This window comes from Arachis stenosperma, chromosome 5 (assembly GCF_014773155.1).
Source record: "Arachis stenosperma cultivar V10309 chromosome 5, arast.V10309.gnm1.PFL2, whole genome shotgun sequence".
NCBI classification, from domain to species: Eukaryota; Viridiplantae; Streptophyta; class Magnoliopsida; order Fabales; family Fabaceae; genus Arachis; species Arachis stenosperma.
This window is the reverse complement of record NC_080381.1, coordinates 123,396,349-123,415,812: the sequence shown is the minus strand read 5'-3', so window position 1 is coordinate 123,415,812 and position 19,464 is coordinate 123,396,349. Positions and strand designations below refer to the sequence as shown.

The 19,464-nt window shown below is 33.2% G+C and overlaps 1 protein-coding gene and 3 non-coding genes across 4 annotated transcripts; all 4 read right to left on the bottom strand.

The window, feature by feature from the left end:
- Positions 1 to 2,478: 2,478 nt before the first annotated feature.
- On the bottom strand, positions 2,479 to 3,638 carry LOC130981298 (uncharacterized). The gene is made up of 2 exons (XM_057904897.1): positions 3,189 to 3,638; positions 2,479 to 3,075 (listed from the first exon to the last, which is right to left on the bottom strand). The coding sequence occupies exons 1-2, from the start codon at positions 3,636 to 3,638 to the stop codon at positions 2,479 to 2,481; spliced, it is 1,047 nt and encodes a 348-aa protein (XP_057760880.1).
- A 9,584-nt stretch (positions 3,639 to 13,222) lies between these two features.
- On the bottom strand, positions 13,223 to 13,350 carry LOC130984524 (small nucleolar RNA snoR86). Its single transcript, XR_009088458.1, has one exon. It is a non-coding gene; the product is annotated as a small nucleolar RNA snoR86 (small nucleolar RNA).
- An 80-nt stretch (positions 13,351 to 13,430) lies between these two features.
- LOC130983394 (small nucleolar RNA SNORD14) lies at positions 13,431 to 13,554 on the bottom strand. The gene has a single exon (XR_009087388.1). It is a non-coding gene; the product is annotated as a small nucleolar RNA SNORD14 (small nucleolar RNA).
- A 92-nt stretch (positions 13,555 to 13,646) lies between these two features.
- On the bottom strand, positions 13,647 to 13,747 carry LOC130984526 (small nucleolar RNA Z43). The gene has a single exon (XR_009088459.1). It is a non-coding gene; the product is annotated as a small nucleolar RNA Z43 (small nucleolar RNA).
- Positions 13,748 to 19,464: the final 5,717 nt, after the last annotated feature.

The window sequence follows — 19,464 nt, the reverse complement described above, 5'->3', positions numbered from 1 at the left end:
AGGATGCTCCCTTGAGACCCAACAAAGTTTCACTAAAGGAGGAAGAACATGGTGGTGAATCCGTGGAACGTGTTCTTCAGATGTATGGCAGAATTACTGGAAGAATCATGCAGCAAATGAATAGGACAAACAATTTATCTGTGCTTGAGAGAATGGCAGATGAGGCATAGACATTGGGGCTGAAAGCTTGAGGAGAATTAGACACAGCTGATGACGTGGAGTCCGGAGAGAAATTTATCATTGAAGGAAAGTCTGAGTCCTGTCCTTCTTGGATATCAATGACTAGGGATGAATTGCAGAAGAGAGATGGCTTGATGTTTCTACCTTGCAGGGCGAGCAGCATGTTCCTCAATTCATGTGGTGGGGACAACCCATTTTGCTCATAAGGAATATGTTCCTAAGCTTGAAAAGTTGAGAAAAAGTGATGGATTGGTTGCAGTTTCACAGTTCATGGTTAAGTTACAAGGACTAAAGTCAGTTGAAGGGGAAGATCCTCCGAAGATTCTTCACCTGAATCCTCGGTTAAGAGGGGACTGGAGCAAACGACCAGTTATCGAACATAATACCTGCTATCGAATGGAGAACAGCTCAAAGATGTGATGGCTTGCCAACTAAGGATGATGAAGGAATGCTTGAAGAACCACCATTATGGGGGTTGTGTTGCAGCGGGACAGAAATGGAGGCTCAAAGCTACTCAGACGGGTTGGTGAGGGATTTTTGGGGCGGGTACGGGTGGGTCGGGTTCTGGGTAGTTAGGATTCTGTTTCTGTTTTTTGGGCTTAACAGCCCATGACCAAAATGACAAAAAAAACTAACGTGTCAGGTCAGCAAAATTAATGTTGTTAGTGACAGAATAGACGGAAGGACTAACGTGATTAATTTTAAATCTTTCGAGAACAATTTTGATTAAATTTATCTTTCAAGGACGAAAATGAAAATCAGGGTATCTTTTAGGGACGATTTAGACTATTAACTCGATTTGAAACTTTAGCGCATATTCTTTTCTAATTAAACTATCTTTTTCGTATTTGTTGAATAAGAATAAAATTTGGAATGTCTAAGTGCATACATACTTGTTCATTGACAAATACACATTGCATGACTTAAGATTCATTAGTACTACTATTGTACTCAATAATTCATAGATGATGGATGTCGTACAAGTACGTAATTAGGGATGGAAATATATTGAGCCAAGCTAAATTTTGATTTTGATGAATCTGACTTATATCGTAAATAAAATGGTTTAAGTTTATATCTGTTATTTTTATAGATTTTTTTAAGTTTGGTATATTTTAAGTTATATAAGCCCACGAACCTATTTAAAAAGTCTATTTTGTGATTAGAACTCAAAAAATAATAAACTTAAAAAAATCAAAATTGATATTAAATAGATTCTAAAATTTATAATTCATAATTTGTAAAAAAATATTTATATATTAATCCGTAGTCACATATCATAACTATAATTACAATTTATAAACTTTTTCTTTGAACAAAAAAACTACTATCTTAATTAATATTGAGTGAGGTCTAGGGTATAGAAGGAAAATTCTTTCTACACATGTATTTTATTGCTGTTACCTTAAGATTTTGACAAATGCTAAAATAAATGTTGGTTGAAGACAAATATTACAGAAGCAGTTGACATAAAATACATTTTGACTTTTGCAAAATTATTTTAATTAGTTTAGTTTAGCGTGAGTAATTAATTTAAAAGATATTGGGCTAGAGGTGTTTGGACTTTTTGATTGTCATTGTGATTGTTTTTTGCCATAGTGGGAATTGAATTGGAATGGGATGGAGGCAGCATATTGAATTGGAATGGAGGCAGCATATGTAAGGACTAAGGAGCTACAGTGACAAATTGGGGAAGGAGAGATCTTCCAATGCCGGATTGGGTCATATGGTTGGGGATTTGGTTTTCTGTGGTCTGGGTTTGTTTGTTGGGCTGGATCCTGACAAAAAAAACACCATGACATTGGTAAAAAAAAAATACTGTGACATTATGAGATAGGAGAATGTTATGCGGGTTTGGTTTAGGGTTTAGGGGGCAAAAATCCTAAACCCTAAACCCTATGGGCCACAGACCCTCTGGAATAGGGGGCAAAAACCCCATCCGATATACGCTGAACACCTTACTCATGGTATAAACCCCATGGATGTACGTAGCCCAGTCTAACCGGGACTGAGTACAGCATGCATTCACATGGCAGCACCGGTAATGGAGAGCTTGAAAGTACCCGCAGTCACAAGTGCGATCTCTAAGGGAAACCTGATACTTCCCAAGCGAGAAGTTACCGGTAGGAGTCGTCTTAGTCACGGTATACTCAGACTGATGTCTGTCCAACAGAGTAACTGTGAAGCACCTCGCATCTTTCAGGTTGCGCTCTATCACTTTCACCAGCGCCTGGCAAAACCGTTGGCTTGATCCTAACTACGCCTCTGCTATCTGCCCTCAGACGACAAAAAGCTCTGCTAGTCTTCATATGTGGATTTGACAAGTGCAGTAACCGGCAGATTTCGTGTCCCCTTCAGTACAGAATTAACACACTCAAATATGTTCGTCGTCATGTGGCCGAACCGTCTGCCTCCATCTTGGTGTTGGGTCCACTTATCATACTTCAGTCGGTTGGCCCAGTCACACATGGCCGGATTCTCATTCCTCATAATATCAAACCAGTACTCAAACTCGGCCTCAGTCTTAGCATACGCCACATTCACAAGCATCCGCCTTGCATCCTGACCCTTGAAACTGAGAGCGAAATTAGCTGCAACGTGTCGAATGTAATACGCTCGATATGCATGAGGCGGTTTCCAACCACAGTCTGGTGCCTCAAGTGCAGCCTTAATGCTGTTGTGTCTGTCAGAGATCACCAGAGTCCCTTCCTGTGGGGTCACATGTTGACGCAAGTAGGACAAGAAAAAAGTCCATGACTCAACATTCTCTCCCTCAACAAGTGCAAACGCAACTGGCAATATGTTCGAGTTACCACCTTGCGCAATAGCCAGAAGCAAAGTCCCGCCATACTTTCCATACAGATGCGTTCCATCAACGCTGATTAGTGGCTTGCACTATTTGAAAGCCTCAACGCATGGAGGAAATGTCCAGAAAAGTCGGTGAAAGTACTCTGTAGACTCATCAACCTCACTGCCTACACGCACTGGAGAAGTCTTTAACAAGTTACGGTTCCGTCCATCGTTGCTTGCATCCCAAGGATCCACCAGGGAAACTTCGTATACGACTCTTCCCAATCCCCATAAATTTGCGCGACTGCCTTCTGCTTTGCCTTCCACACCTTCCTATAACTAGGCCTGAATCCGTAGGTTGACTCAGTAGCTTCTTGCAACACCTTTATGGTAACCGCAGAATCTACCCTAACCAACGGATAGATCCTCGCACAAATTACGTGGTAATTTAGTTGTCGGTGGTCGCTCGAAATCGATGTGGTCAGGCAAGTGTTGGCTCCGTTGTACCTTCTAACGTCCCAGGTACCCTTGCGCTGCCGAAGTGCCACGCAGATCATCCAAGTGCAGCCGATTCCGAACTCCTTGCATCTCCCAACATATTTCAGATGATCAAATTCCATAACTCGATACTGAACTCCACGACGAATGCTATAATCTTTAACACCCATCACAGCTTCCTCCTTAGTCTGGAAGGATTGGCCAATCTAAAACTCACCAGAAGCATAGTCGTCGTGTAATCCTTGGTATCCGAAGGTGTGTGCATCATCCGGTTGTTGACTCACTGCTTCCAGGTTAAGCGTCGAGAAATGCGGCGGTTGTTGGTGGGACCCAGAACTGGATGGCCCCTGAAGTGCAGATGGCGGCACTGGAGTGTCCTCCTCACTATCCCCTGATATGTGATCCAGCTCATCGTCCCGCATCGCGTCCTCAACGTGATCCGCCTCACCACCACCAACAAGACCAGTAATCAAACCATGTGACCTAGCTGCCGGTGCTAAAGCAAGTGAAGGTGCAGCTAGGAGACAACCAGGTGCAACGACAGGCAGCGAAGTAGAAGCACCCCCCACCGTCGTTGACTGAGGATTTGGCGCTGAAGTCCCGGAACTGTTCACTCGGTCTTCCAACTTGGCAAACAACTCGTGTATTCTCACCTCTGAAAAACTCCGCCGACAATGAAACAAGACCCCCATGTCTTCATCCGACCCTATGACAAATGTTTCATACTGCACACCACTTGACACAATCGCCATCAGAATCTTGTAGAACACCTTCTTCACCAACTTGGCCCCGCACAACCCTGCCTTCTGCAATATATTCCTCTTCAGATCCGACAAAGTATCCATCGAACGAATAAAAATGCTCAGCGGTTCTTTATCCGTGAACTTAACACCATACCTATTACTTATTTTAATTTTACCAGAGTAGTGGACTAGAACCAACAAGCTCTTCTCACTATCAATTTGTGAAAGAATGAAAATATCTCTCCTCAAATGACCCACTCTCTATCTTGCTTGGTATTTATAGGCAAAGTTGACAAAGCATAAACTGCGACACCTCTGTAGCAGTTTATGCACAAAACCCAAAACACACATAAACCGCGATATCCCTACCACGAATTATGTGATGTTTTTTTTTTCAACGTAATTTGCGACACCTCTGTAGTAGATTACGTACATTTGTAAACCGCGATACCCCTATTGTGGTTTACGTAGACTATAAAAAAAATGCATTTAGATATCCGTTTTCCATTTTATACATTCTGGTAATATTAAAGGCTACATTATTTATTATAGTAAATTGCCCTAATAAATTCTTAACTCTAAATACTCGGTTGATATCATATTCTACTATATACCGTTAATCTTATTTTATTGTCAAATAACTCTAAATTATATACTTTAACTCCTAAATATTAAAGCTCAAACACATAGACCATGCACCCTAAATCATAACATATATATCCTAGCACTATAAATTATATAAATCTTCAATTTTATATTCTAAATCCTACATTAAATTATAACTCATAAACCTTATACATTTGACTACTAGTAGTAGTAATAGTTGTGGACAATTTATTATAGTTATTATTATTTTTGTTATATTATTCTTACTGCTATTATTATTATCTTCTAACATTATTATGAATTTACTATTACTGTCGATATTATTTTTATTACTTTTAAATATTATTTGTTAACTTTTTAATTTTATTAACATTTATTGTTATCAAAATAAACAACCATATAGCGTAAAAAAATTATTATTACCGATTACTATTATTATTATTATTATTATACGTTAACACCATATACTAAAATACTGTAACACTACTCATAAATTATCTTAGAATATGTTCCTTTATATTTTCCTTTTTGGGTTTTAACTTTTCTTTTAATTTTTTTTATGTCAGATGTTTTTTGTATTCTTTCCTAGACTAAGGTCAAGGTCCATTACCTATATAACTCATAGTCCAAAACAAAAAGTTAATGCCCAATCAATATATTCATAGACAAAGCCTTATTCTTGTAAAAAAATACCAGATGCCCAAATAAATTCCACTCGGCCGCCTGACCCATAATCTACACAATTTTATGAAAAACAAAAACAATCATCTTTAACCAAGGCCCATGCTCATGTCACTTAGAACTAATGAAATATAATTCACTCAAGTTTACAAATTAAGCTAACACAAATGCATAAGGGAACAATATACACTGTAGCTTGCTAAAATTGTTCAGAAATTGTCTTCAATTTTTCTTACTCTAAATACTTGTAGTAATATATTTTGACAACACATTAATATATGTGTAGAAGATTTTCTTTTTCTACACCATAAAATTTATCTTAATATTGACTATTGATTCTTTTTAATTTTGTTTTGCGTTTAATATAAGTGAAAAATTGAAAGTTTAAACTAAGAATAACTTATTTTTACAAAAAAAAATATTTTGACGTGCCGGCTCAACAAATTTTGTATGCTTTATTTTAAAGCCTAAGACATGACCTTTTTAGCTAATAGGTTTTACAAAAAGTTCAAGTTTAACATGTTTAATAAAACGAGCTAAGCCTAAAACGAACCAAGTCACGAGCCCGTCATGAACCCCCATCGAATAGTCCGCTCTATGTCTACCCATATACGTAACCCAAGGCTACCAAATATTATTACAAGAATCAATAAGACATATTTTTTTCCTTTTATTTTAGGTTTAAGTACTTTATTAATTCTTATAATTTATTCAAATTTTTAAAGAAGTCCTTGTACTTTTTTTCATTCAATTAGATTTCTAAATCAATTTTTTTTAATTAAGTCTCTATCATAATAAAAATATTTGATTTAATAAAATATTTTATTTTCAAATTGAAGATATCTTAATTTTTTAAAAATATTTAATTGTCTCTCTGTCTCCATCTTTTATTTTTACCTCTCCCTTTCTCACGCTCACTCTTCTCACCTTCCTCCATTTTCATGCATTCTATTTCTTGAATTTTTGTCTATGTTATACTCCTAATCTTTAATATTTTTTTCCATTATTAACCTGAAGAAGGTGCTATTGAGGAGAGAACTTATGACCACAATGAAAATTGAATGTTTGCAGTTGAAATTCTTCATATAATAACATATACCTATGCACAAATAATAATTTCAATCTATTCATTGTATAAAAAAATACTGATGTCGCTAGTAAAGAGCAGCATCGTCTTAAAAAGGTTGATACATATCAAATATCACCTTGGAGAATTAGTCCATCAATTCAAGTACAATTTTTTTATCATATTGAATTCTTAAATTCAGACTACTATTTTTGACACACTCTCTCCTTTTCGATTCCACCCTCACTCCTCCCAGTTCTGCCACACCCCTTCATGGTTGTAGAACTATTAGCTCTTCATCCCACACAGAACTTTTTCTCAACGGCATTGATTGCGAGAAACCGGATCGTGTTAACTAATTCCTCGACAATAGTAGGGTTTATGGCGATGTGGTCGACGGTATCGACAACGAAGGAGGAGGAAGTGGAGACTTTGAGGACGGAGATTGGAGAGATGCGGTGAAGAGAAATTGCAGGTTGGGTTAGGTTAGATGAGACATTAGGCGGAGGTCCAAAAAATTTTGGGAGGGAAGGGTAGTTAAATGAGTGATTTTTAAGAATAAAAAATGAGTATAATGGTAAATTTATTTTTTCTTAACATTTTTTATAACATTTAATGGCAAGAGAAGACTAATTAAAAAAAAATATTTGTTCAGAAATTTAATTAAAAAAAAGAAAAATGTAAAAATGTAATAAAAATTTGACAAAACTATAAAGACTAACAAAATAACTAAATATTTATTTTACTGCTTATTTGTTACTTTAAAAGTAGTTCTTCCTTTTTTTTTCTAAAGATAAAAGGTATTCATTTCATAATCAAAAGAATACAATGGGTCAATTAAGGATTAAAAAAAAAAGAGAATGGGGAGCTCCCAAACAACTCTCGTAATGAGTTATAAAGAAAAATAATAAAAGGATAGAATTATAAAAGAGGCATAATGAAAGGAGAGAATCTAAAAAGACGGCTTTAACCCCTAATGTTTTACTAGAAGGGAATTGAGTGGGCATTCACCAGTTCCATCAATAATCTTCGAGAAGCTCGTTCTATCTCTTCCGGTGGAGTTTTTTTGTGCTCAAAGACCAAGCGGTTTCGAGCTCTCCGAATATTCCAACACATGATGCCAACCAGGAGCAAGTTTTGTTGATCACCCCCATTCTTCGCTAGGTAAGATTTTTTCCTCCTCTAATACCGATAGAGTTTCTCTTCCTCTTTTCATATCGTCACACCTGCAAATGGGCTTCTGAGCCATACTTCTCTTGCCTTAATGCAGATGAATAACCAATGCATAATAGATTCCTCCTCTACCTAACACTGGAGGCAAATCGCAGAAATTGAAAGAATTCACCGTTGAAGATTCAACAAGACAAGAAGTCTTTCCTGGAGAGCACGCCAGAGGAAAAATTTGATACTTGGGGGTAACCTTATTTTCACAAGTCTTTTCAAATATCACTGAATTGAGCTATAGGTGGATAGAACTCAATTAGTGGATGCTGAAAATGGTAAACCACTTGATATATTGATGCTACTTCGTAATTACCAGACTTGTAAAAAATTCAGGATATTTGATTTTCTCGTTCTTCAACATTAATTGAAAGAATACTTTGAACAATTTTTGGAGGAAACAAAGATTGTATTAATTGATTATTCCACTCCTTGTTCTGAGTTAGGAGTTCTTTCACCCAAGTTACATGTTGCCTTGTTGTTGCAGACTGCATAAGAGCACAATGGGAATGAGGGGATGGTAGTCATGGATCTACATAAACACGGATACTCTTTCCTGAACCTACTTTTTAGAGCAAGCCTTTTTCAAGGACTTTACGCCCCTCCAAGACACTTCTCCAACCCCACAAAGGTATTGCTCTCACTTCTACCTCCATAATAGATTGGTATCTGTAGTACTTTCCTTTCAGCATCTTAGTTAGTAGAGCGTTTGGTCTGGTAGCTATTTTCCAACACTGCTTTTTCAAAAGTGCTAAATTCTGATATCGAAGGTCCTTAAAACCCAAACCCCTTTCCTTCTTGGGTCGCATCATACTCTCCCAACGTATCTAAGACATTCTTCTCTCCCCTCTCTTCTGTCCCACCAGAATTGAGATAAAATTTTATGGATCTCGATTATAAGACTATCTGGTAGTTTAAAACAAGAAAGGTTGTAGATAGGGATAGCTTCCCCAACTGCTTTGATAAGGACGTGTCTACCCTCACCTGAGAGCAATTTTCGCTTTCACCCTTCCACCATTTTTCTAATTTTATCTTTAATCATCCCAAAAGTGGCCTTTTAGATCTCCGGACTACAGAAGGTAGTCCTAAATATTTATCTTGCTCCCCTATATTACGAATGTGAAGTGTGACTGCCAAAGTTTGCCGCAATAGGAGAGAAGTATTATTACTAAAAAACACCGCCGATTTAGTCAGATTAACTTTCTGCCCGCTAAACCCCTCATAGTCATCTAACATGTCAATAATGTGCTGCCAATTTTCAATAGTAGCTTTATTGAAGAGAATTGACTCGTATGCAAATAGTAGGTCATTCACCCTAAAAGATTTCATGTTAATCTAAATTTTACGGATAATACTGTTTTGCTTAACCTTGTATAGCAAGAAGGAAAGTCCTTCTGCACAGAAGAGAAAAGACATGGAAATAGGAGATCACCCTGTCGGATGCCCCTATTTGGTTTAAAAAAACCAAAAGGATGTCCTTCCACAATAACTGAGTAAGAAATAGTTATGATGACTTCCCATATCCATCCAATCCATTGAGAATCAAAACCAAGTTTCTTCAGAATAACCACAAAAATTGTCATTCAACTATATTATAGGCTTTGCTCATGTCCAGCTTAACTTCCATTTCATTTTCTAAACCCCTCCTTTTATTCTTTAGGTAATGCATACATTCATGAGCAATCAAGATATTGTCAGAAATGAGCCTACCTTTTAAAAAAGCACTTTGGTTAGGACTAATAAGAGAATTCATAATTCCTTGCAATCCATGAACTAATACTTTTGAAATAATTTTATAGAACACTGAGGACAAGCTAATAGCCTTCACCTATGTCATATCCTTAGCATTTGGAATTTTTGGAATAAGACAAATCTGGGTATGGTTAAAACTCCTCAATATTCAACCACCCATAAAGAAACTCTTCACTGCACGAAATACATCCCCACCAATTATATCCCAATAAAAATGAAAAAATTTTGCAATAAAACCATCCTCACTTGGAGCGCTTTGGGGGTGTACACTAAAAGTAGTTCGTTTAACTTATTCCATTGAAACTGGCCAAATTAGTTTACGGTTCATAGCTGGTGTAACTTTAACCTCAAACTCTTCGAAAGCATGACTAGGATCAGTAGGGTTATTTGACGTAAAAATCTCTTGAAAATACCTTTCCACCATTGTTGCAATGTCTCTATAAGAGGTAGCAATTACACAGTCATTCTGAACTAGTCTCCAAAGTTTGTTTCTTCAGTTCCTTACTTAGAAATGTTAATGAAAGAATTTTGTGTTCCTATCACCAAGTTGTAACCATTTAATTCGTGACTTATCCTTCTAAAAATTTTCCTCCCAAATGGGGGTAGCCTCTACCATTAGTTCAAGTTCATATCCCCTCCTTGTACTCCTAAACCCCGCAACTCCTTAATACTAGCATTCAGTTCCTGAATGTGATTTGTTGAGTTAATGTGATTTTTTACTGCCATTAAATTAAATGATACTGGCAAAACTTCAATTTTTCAACCAATTTAAACATTGGTGAACTCGTAATTACAACACTCCAAATTTCTATTATCAACTGCCTAACCACTTCCACACCACACTAGCGTTTCTAGAACTTGAACCTTCTTTTAGATATTTTCAATGGGAGATTTGAGTTCAGCAATAATGGGATATGATCAGATCCATTTTCAGACAATCTAGTAACTACTGCTAGATAGAAATTGATCCACACATCATCAGTCATGGCGCGATCTAAACATTCTTGGATTAACTCTTACCCTTTTCTCTTGTTGTAACAAGTAAATGGTATCCCAATCATATTCAAGTCTACCAAATCATTCTCATTAATGAACCCAGAAAAGACAGCCATGGAAGCAGTAGATTTAACTCCCCCGCCATTCTTCTCTTAGAGATTATAATAGTATTAAAATCTCCGAGGACAAGAAAACGATTCTGCAGTTTCTAAAAAAGTGATGATAATTTTCTAAATTGAGTGGCCGGTGTCTGACGTACTTAAAAAATACACCCCTACAACTCCCCAAATTTCATTATTAACTGGATCTTTAATTCTAACAACAAAGAAAAACCAACAGGAAAAAATAATTTAAATTTCCACCCCCTCCTTCCATACTAGAGCATGCCCACCTGCAGTATCCTCCAAATTCACCAACAACCAGTCCACAAAGCCGCATGTCCTTAACTTCCTCTCAACTTGACAAGGTTGATTTTTAGTTTCGCAGAAGAAACCAACTTCTAAAAGTAGGATCTACAAATTTCTTCAAAATTGTGGAATGTTAGAGATCTCCCCAAACCCTTATAATTCTAACCTATCAACTTCATGGTTCCTGGAGTGTCAATTGACGACTAGAACCCTCCTTCCTCAAAGTAGCAATAGTGTTTTCATCAAAACACTTCTTCATCTATTCTGGGTTCCCTTTCCTCTGATTACTCCCTATAAAAGACTTGTTATGAGAGCTGTTTTGTCTGACAAGCTATTTTCATACTCACTTTTTTAACACCAATACTAGATCTTTTAGAAGAGGCAATTATCTGTTGATCGTAAGTCAAGGCATTCGAAATATCAACTAGAACCAATAGGGTAGCATTGCTAGAAGAGATTCGACCAGCATCCTCCAAATCACCCTCTCGTTCCACCCTAGACTCTAAGTTAGAGGGAGCCTGATGTTTTGATTGTCAATTAACCATGAAAAAAGAGGCTTTTTCCTTGGCTGAGAAGAACCAACATTTGCACCAATCTGTTGTGAACTACCTGGCATTACGTTTCATTCAAGTCTTTATCCACTTTGAGCCTTTATCCACTTTGAGCGATTCATCAACCTTAACCTCCTTTAGGTTATTCTTAGTAGAGTCGCAACTGAAGTCTTGACAATGCTTGGTATCATGTCCCAACATAGCACAATAGGTGGAGAAAGTTCCTATTCGCTCATATATGATTCCTATTTCTACTGTTTTTCGATCCAGACCCACAATTTTTAGAGTGTTCCAGAGTCTCTTATTACCGTTGATTTAATGCGTGCCTCCTTCCCTCTAACTTCAAATAAGTCAATGTGACTAATGTTTCCCAAATGACCCCCCAATTTTCTACCCACCTCCAACGTCTTGAACTATTCTGGCAGCCCATAAAACTGAGCCCAAATTGAAAAGATAGATATCACGTTTTCAGATACCTCTCCTAATTGGTTCCATCTTTGAACATGAGGCATATAGTAAGAGCCAAAGAGCTACCCTTTTAATCCTTGTAACATCGGCTTCCTTTTCAAAAAAGAATTGGAATCGATTGTTACCTTTTTCCACTACCCTAAATTCCTCTGGTTTAAACCATATCGGAAATAGGGCATTCTCTAATGTGCCAATAAAAAAAATCTATCAACAAAAATACGACCAAACAAACTTTTAGTGCAAATCTAAATACCTTCAGATATATCTATTTCTTTCAAAACAATCACCACCTCCTCCTCATCGCCATCACCATCATGATTTGTAGGGCAATGAGCCTCCCTGTCATCACTCAAATTCAGTAATTAAAAAAAGAGGGGATGGATTGATAAAAGCAAGATTGAGAGATTTATTGTGGAAAGAAAAGAAGAGAAAAGATCGAGTAGAATATAGAAAGAATAATTAGATTATACATGGAAAGGATTAAATGAGAAAGGCATTGGTGATGAAAGAATATGGATTGGGTGAAGATGTTAATGAATAGGTTGTAAAACAGGTTACGTACATGTGATGGGAAGAGCATGTAGAGAAAATTAGCCATGAACAAACCTTCAAGTCACAAAGCGAGACAAAAACCCAAACAGAGGAAACACTAAAAGTATCCTTGCTAGTATAAGATGAATCTAACACATAAATTTCATTGTACTAAATAATGACAATAAGGGTGATTTAGGACAAATGCCGGATAGGAATGTCGATAGCCAAGGTGGTTATGATGCAAATTATTGCTGGTTAAGTACTTGTGAAAAATAATATTTAGGGGTTATATAGCAATGCAATTTAGTTATTGCTAAGAAAAGTCAAGATTCTTAATTTGGGTCCTCATTGGACCAGCTAAAATATCAAGGCTCCAATTTGATAATCAAGACACATTTTAAGGGCTAATTTGAATAATATGGCTTAAATTACAGCAGACGGAGAATGGGTGTCTCTGTTTCCATGCCCTAAATTTTCATCTTGTAGCGCCATATAAACCCGAGATAACTTGCTGCATTAAGAGCAAATCTGGCCATTAGGGTCCCAACGAAACACAATAAATATTTTTTTAAATAAAAAAAAACCTTGAAAGAACTAACTTATCTAAATAAAATTCTCTATAGTCATTAGTCAAGAATAGAACCTCGTAAATGAAAAAAATTCAAATTAGCTTTGTTTGTAAAAACTGAAAGGAAAAGAGTATAATAATACTAATAACGAAAAAAACAAAATGTAGCGACTTGTTCGAGGCCAAGATCAAAACAAAAGGATTTGATAGGCACGGAGAATCGCCATTGCCATTGTTATCGCCAACCTTCAAGGCAAGTCGCGCCATTTGATTGATGACGCTCTTGCTCTGCAAATTGGCTTTTTATTCAACATAACAAAAAAATGAACACTACAGAATAGCGAAAAAAGAGTTCGTAATACCAAAACTGCCCTCAGACATCCAAGGAAGGATTAAAGCAGCACTAGCTCTCAAGCCTGGCGAAGGCGAAAGCTCTTAGGCGGCCACTGCGAATGTTTAGAGAAACAAGCCTTTGGATTTATCATCATCGGACGCATAAATCGCATTACTCAAGCATAAATGGCAAAATCCGTAAAACCCTAATGCAATTGATAAAAAGAAAGAAAGAAATTGAGAATACGAAAGGGACTCGGAATATGGGTGGTGATATATCAGGATGGTCGGCAAGGCCAACATGGCCAATTACGACGAACGAGACCTTAATAACATTCAAATCGTCATTGTCCCCAATTATGCTTTGAAACTGGACACGATAACCAGCAGAGTCAGAGCCTAATGAACAGATACAATGATCAAATTACGATCTATTGCAGAGAGGAGATAGAGAGAATTAAGAGATCGACTAGGGTTGAGGCGTGAATGAATGAATTTGGGAGAGAGCGATAGGTGGTGCTTTATAGGGAGGCTTTTGGTGAATTAGGGTTTCCAGAGTTAGGAAGGTGCGCCGCTACTTAACTATGTTAACAAAAATCACTCATCATTTAACCGCTTTTTATTTTTAACAAGTATAATTACCTGTGTCATACGTGAGGAGATTGAAATTATAATTTTAAATTATTTTTTTAAAATTAATTTGAATTATAATAATTTAATTAATAAAAAAGTAACATGTTATGCATTGTTTATTTTTTTTTAATTCAGTATTAATGGATTAATTCTAAAATAGTTATTAATCGGTTTTAAAAATTTACTTTCTTCAATAAATCACACATATATACTGAATGTGATCATAAATAATATAATAATAATAGTTAAATTCACCAACAAATATATTAGCTATATTATCACACTATTAAACAAATTAAATATAAAGACTATTAACACTTATAAATTTATAAAATCGCACTTTCTTTAATTCGTGCGAAGATTTACTTGTCAAATAAACTTAAAATATAAATAAAAAATATTTATAAAATGGACCTAGCATCACTTGAAAGAATCATGGAAAATAATTAACTTATCTTATCATCCATGAGAACCATTTCTACGTAAGTCGTCTTGTTCTTGTCAAATTTGTATGGGACTTTCCATAACCTTATAATTCTTGCCTTTATTTTTCAAACTTTTTTATTACATAATCTACCGTACCATAGGTAACACTGTTGATAGAATCGTAATTAGTAGCCCTTATGTATGAAAAATAATAAACAGGAGAAAATTTATATCTGAGGTACGAATTTTCTAGATGATAAATTAAATAATTGTAACAATTCACTATTACTCCTTCTCTATATATATATACACTAATTATACACGGTAATAATTAGCAAATATCTTCAATGGAGATACTTACTACAATTATGTGAAATTTATTTCATTATATTTTATTAACCTTTATGATTAATTCAATAGATATACTTACTCAATATATATGTTATCTACATTAATTATATGCCAATATTTTTAGAAAAGAGATAAAAGAGGAGATATATAATATCATTGCTATATAAGAAGTAGGGCTGTCAAATGGGCTAGTCCAGTCCATTTAGGCCCGACCCATTAAGTCAGTGGATTAAATGGGCTAGCCCGTTTAAGCCCACTTTATTCGCAGGCCAGAATTTTAATTTCTAGCCCGGACCGTTTATGGTCAGTCCGATGGGTTAAACGGGCCAGCCCGTTTATCATTTAATTTTATTTTTTGAAAAATATTTTGACAAAAAATATCACTTTTAGGTCAAAAATTTTTAAAAATAAATTTTTTTTAGTTGATAGGTCTGATTTTCAGGTCGAATCGAGAGAAATATCGACTAAAAGTACTGATTTTTTTGAAAAAAATGTAAAAAAAAATAAATGGGCCACCCATTTAGCACACAGGCTAGCCCGAAATTTAAACGGGTTTAATTTTAGAGGCAAAGTCCGCCCATTTAAATGGGTAAACGGGTTGGTCCGATTAGTTTAGCCCATTTTGACGGTCCTAATAGGAAGCATACATAAATTGATACATTTTTTTATTATATTATACAACTTAAAATTGTAGTATCATGTTATTATTAATTCTAGATACTTGCTATAATTATATCAAATTTAATTATGACTCTAAATAAATAAAATAGATAACATTCAATATTATTTTTTCTTTTTACATTCAATATTTACTGTAAATATAAAAAGTAAGATAATTAATGAAAAAATATGAACAGAAAATAAAATATATTAATTAAAATTCAATTTGTTATCTAATTAATCTTGTGTTTATAAAAATGTTATGAATCACAAACTTTTTTTATTCTACAAAAAAAAACACTATACGTAACTTTTAGTCGTACAAAAATAATTATAAGAATTAATTATTGATGTTGATATTAATCACAATTAATTATTGATATCCTATTTTTTTTAAAATATATTTTACCTTTTTTAAAATATAATGCATGTACCATGTAGACCTTTTATTATTATTATTATTATTATTATTATTATTATTATTATTATTATTATTATTATTATTATTATTATTATTATCCACTAATTGATATCAAATTAAATAGGTCACTATTAATATGTGCGTCAACTATCTTCTAATAAAATTATTATACTTAAATGCGAATTAGAACTATATCAATTGATATAATTAGAATGATTAAAAATATCGATAATTGATACATAGTTTAATAACGCATTGAATATTGATTATAATTAATTAATTTATATAAATTATAATAAATGGTGAGATTTGAATGGCTAATTAAATTAATTAATTGATATAATTAATTAATTATAATTGATTTGCTTTGACGAATTAAATGAAATAGATTTGGAAACACCTCAAGAGCATGCCACATCTGTTTCATCATTAAATACAAAAATTCTATTTTTATATAATAGAATAAAATAGAATAGATATAATTGATATAATAATTGCTATAATTACTATATATTCTCAATCTTATCGGTTGTATCAATTTAACTATATCAATTATATTCAAATTAGTAGTCAATTATTTTTATGAAAATTCTTGCTATAATTAGGTTATACTTATGAGATTATCTTGTATTAATCGTTATAATTAATTTAATAAAGATATTTATTAAGTATATATGTTATCTATATTAATTATATATATGCCAATATTTGTAAGAATAAGTTTAAAAAAAGTGATATATAAATATATATAATATTATTGTTATATAAAAGATAAATTTAAATAATATATTAAATATTAATTTGATATAATTATAATAAAAATATTTTTCTAAAATAATATAATCATACATTATTCATGAGCTAATTATAATGCAATTAAATGTATAATATTATTCTATATTATTATTTACCATCATGATTTGATTTAATTATTTTCTAATTTATTAACTTACATAAATGATTAAAATATATAACATAACTATCGTAATTATTATAATTTTATGATATAGTTATAATTAACATATTTTATCATAATTAAATATTGATTTGATATAATTATAATGAAAAAATTTTCTAAAATAATATAATCATACATTATTTATGAGCTAATTATAATACAATTAAAAATATTATTATATCATAATGTCTACTTACTATATTAATATAATATCAAAAGATACATGTTTCATTATTTTTTATAGATAAAATCGGTTTTTATTGGCAACTAAATTATGTTTAGGTCAACGAAAACTATATATTTAGGTAGAGATATTTTGTCAAATATAATGAAAATACAAATAAAGAAATAAAGGATAAAAACAAACTTAAATAATATATCTGGCATCACTTCATTTTATTAATTATTAAATTATTTAAAAATAGTACATCCACAAAAAATACTCATAATATATAAATTGAGGCAATAATTTAAAATTTTCTAATTATAATTTAATCAAATACTAATATTAAAACCAAATTACTTAAACAATATTGAATCTATTCTAGTTTTTAGTCACGTATAATATAGAGTCATTCTCGTAACGATAACCTACTGAAATAACATCGTAAATATCAACATTTAGAATTCGTGCAAATTCAAACCATCCTCTTGTTAAATAAGCTTCATCATTCGCTATCTATGCAATGTGGCAAGGTATAGAATTGCCACCCCGAGAAATCAAACTAACCTTTATTCCTCTCAATGTCATTGCATGCATGCAAAAGAAAGCCGGTAATTTCTGAAAAAAAATCACAATATGTTATAAAATTATTCTAATAATGAACAAATTTAAATATATTACCAATCGTTAAAATTGCATATCCGAGTTTGTCACGAATTTAGCAAAACTGAACTTAAATTGAGAGAATTCAATCTCATTATGTGCTCCACTTTGAATATTTTCGGGCAGACGTAAAAAGCATGGAGGGGATGGAACTTGAACTTGCCCTATAAAATTTCGTGGACGCAATCCCTCAATAAAAAATCGAGCTCCTCCCAAGAAAGCTAACTTTAACCACATTCCATTAGGTTGGTCATAATAGGTGAGTAGATCCAACCATCCTTCGGTAAAGTAGAGATTATTGTTTCTTCTTTGAACGCTTACATCCATGTAGTTGGAACCTAAATCAGTGAAGACAACTCGATGAGGTATTTCATGGATATGGTGCATTGTAAACGATTGTGGTAAAAGTTAATCGAACTGGAACATTAGACGATAAAAATAACTTAGAGTAACAACAATTAATAAATTATTAAAAGAATAATATAATAGAATGAGTATATGAAAAATATTATAAAAAATTATAAATTGTACCTTAAAAGGATAAACTTCAATAAAAAATGAAGAATACATTCTTATTCTACGAGGTAGTAAAAAAAATACTAAATATAAAATTATGAGCTGACTCTCAAATTTAGATTCATGTACCACAGAAAAACACTATTTATAGACTTTAGTAAAACAAAAATAAATATGTAAATTACTTATTATTAAGGCAATTTTTTATTATGTACAGTAATTACGCATTATAATTGATAAGTAGTTTAATAGTGCTTTAAATATTGATTTGATGTAATTATAATGAAAATATGTTCCTAAATTAGTATAATTATATAGTATTCATTAAATATTAATTATAATATAATAATATAATTATAATAAATGTATTTTTTATAAAATAATTTAGAATAGATGAAAAATTTCATTCGTTTTGGAGGGAAAATGAACTCACGAGAGATCGACACGTCACCCTTATTAGCTGGGGGAAAACTCAGTTTTAGTATATTAAGTAGATATGGAGGAAGGGGTGGGGTGTATCAGCATTATGGAGAATAGGGCCTTTTCCTGCATGTGGTGTCAGAAGGCTGAAATCGGACCGAGCGATTTAGAGCAAGGAACTCGGACGGTCCGATTAGAGGAGATCTACAAAAAAATAATTTTTTTTTATAAAACTCGGACGGTCCGTTTTGATTTAAAAAAAAAAACTAAAAACTAAAAACGGAGGGTCCGTTTTGTTTTAAAGGAAATTTTGAAAAAAACAAAAATTGTTAACGGAGGGTCCGTTTTCAGTTTTTTTTAAAAAAAAAACAAAAACTCTTAACGGAGGGTCCGATTTCATGTTAAATAAATAAAAAAAAAACAAAAATTAATCGGACGGTTTGATTTGTGATCAACAAATTTTTTAACAAAGAACTCGGACGGTCCGATTTCTCACTGTCCCATACCTGTGTCTAACACCTGTATACACCATAACCAAGCACAACTCACACATTCCTCCAATATAAAAAAAAATTAGCCTTATTTAACACGCATGAAAAAGAAAATTAATCTCTAAAATGTATAATCTAATATATAATTTAATTTTGATATCATAATAAGTCAGTTATTTTACATATACATTATATTATATAATATTACATTTCAAATCAATAATTATCTAATAAAATAAATATAATTAAATAGTTATATAAAATATTTTAACTATTATTGTATTAAAATTAAATTTATTTATATAATCTTATTCGATAACAAAATAACTCGAGTTATAACGATTCGAACCAAAATTACATGAAGAAGT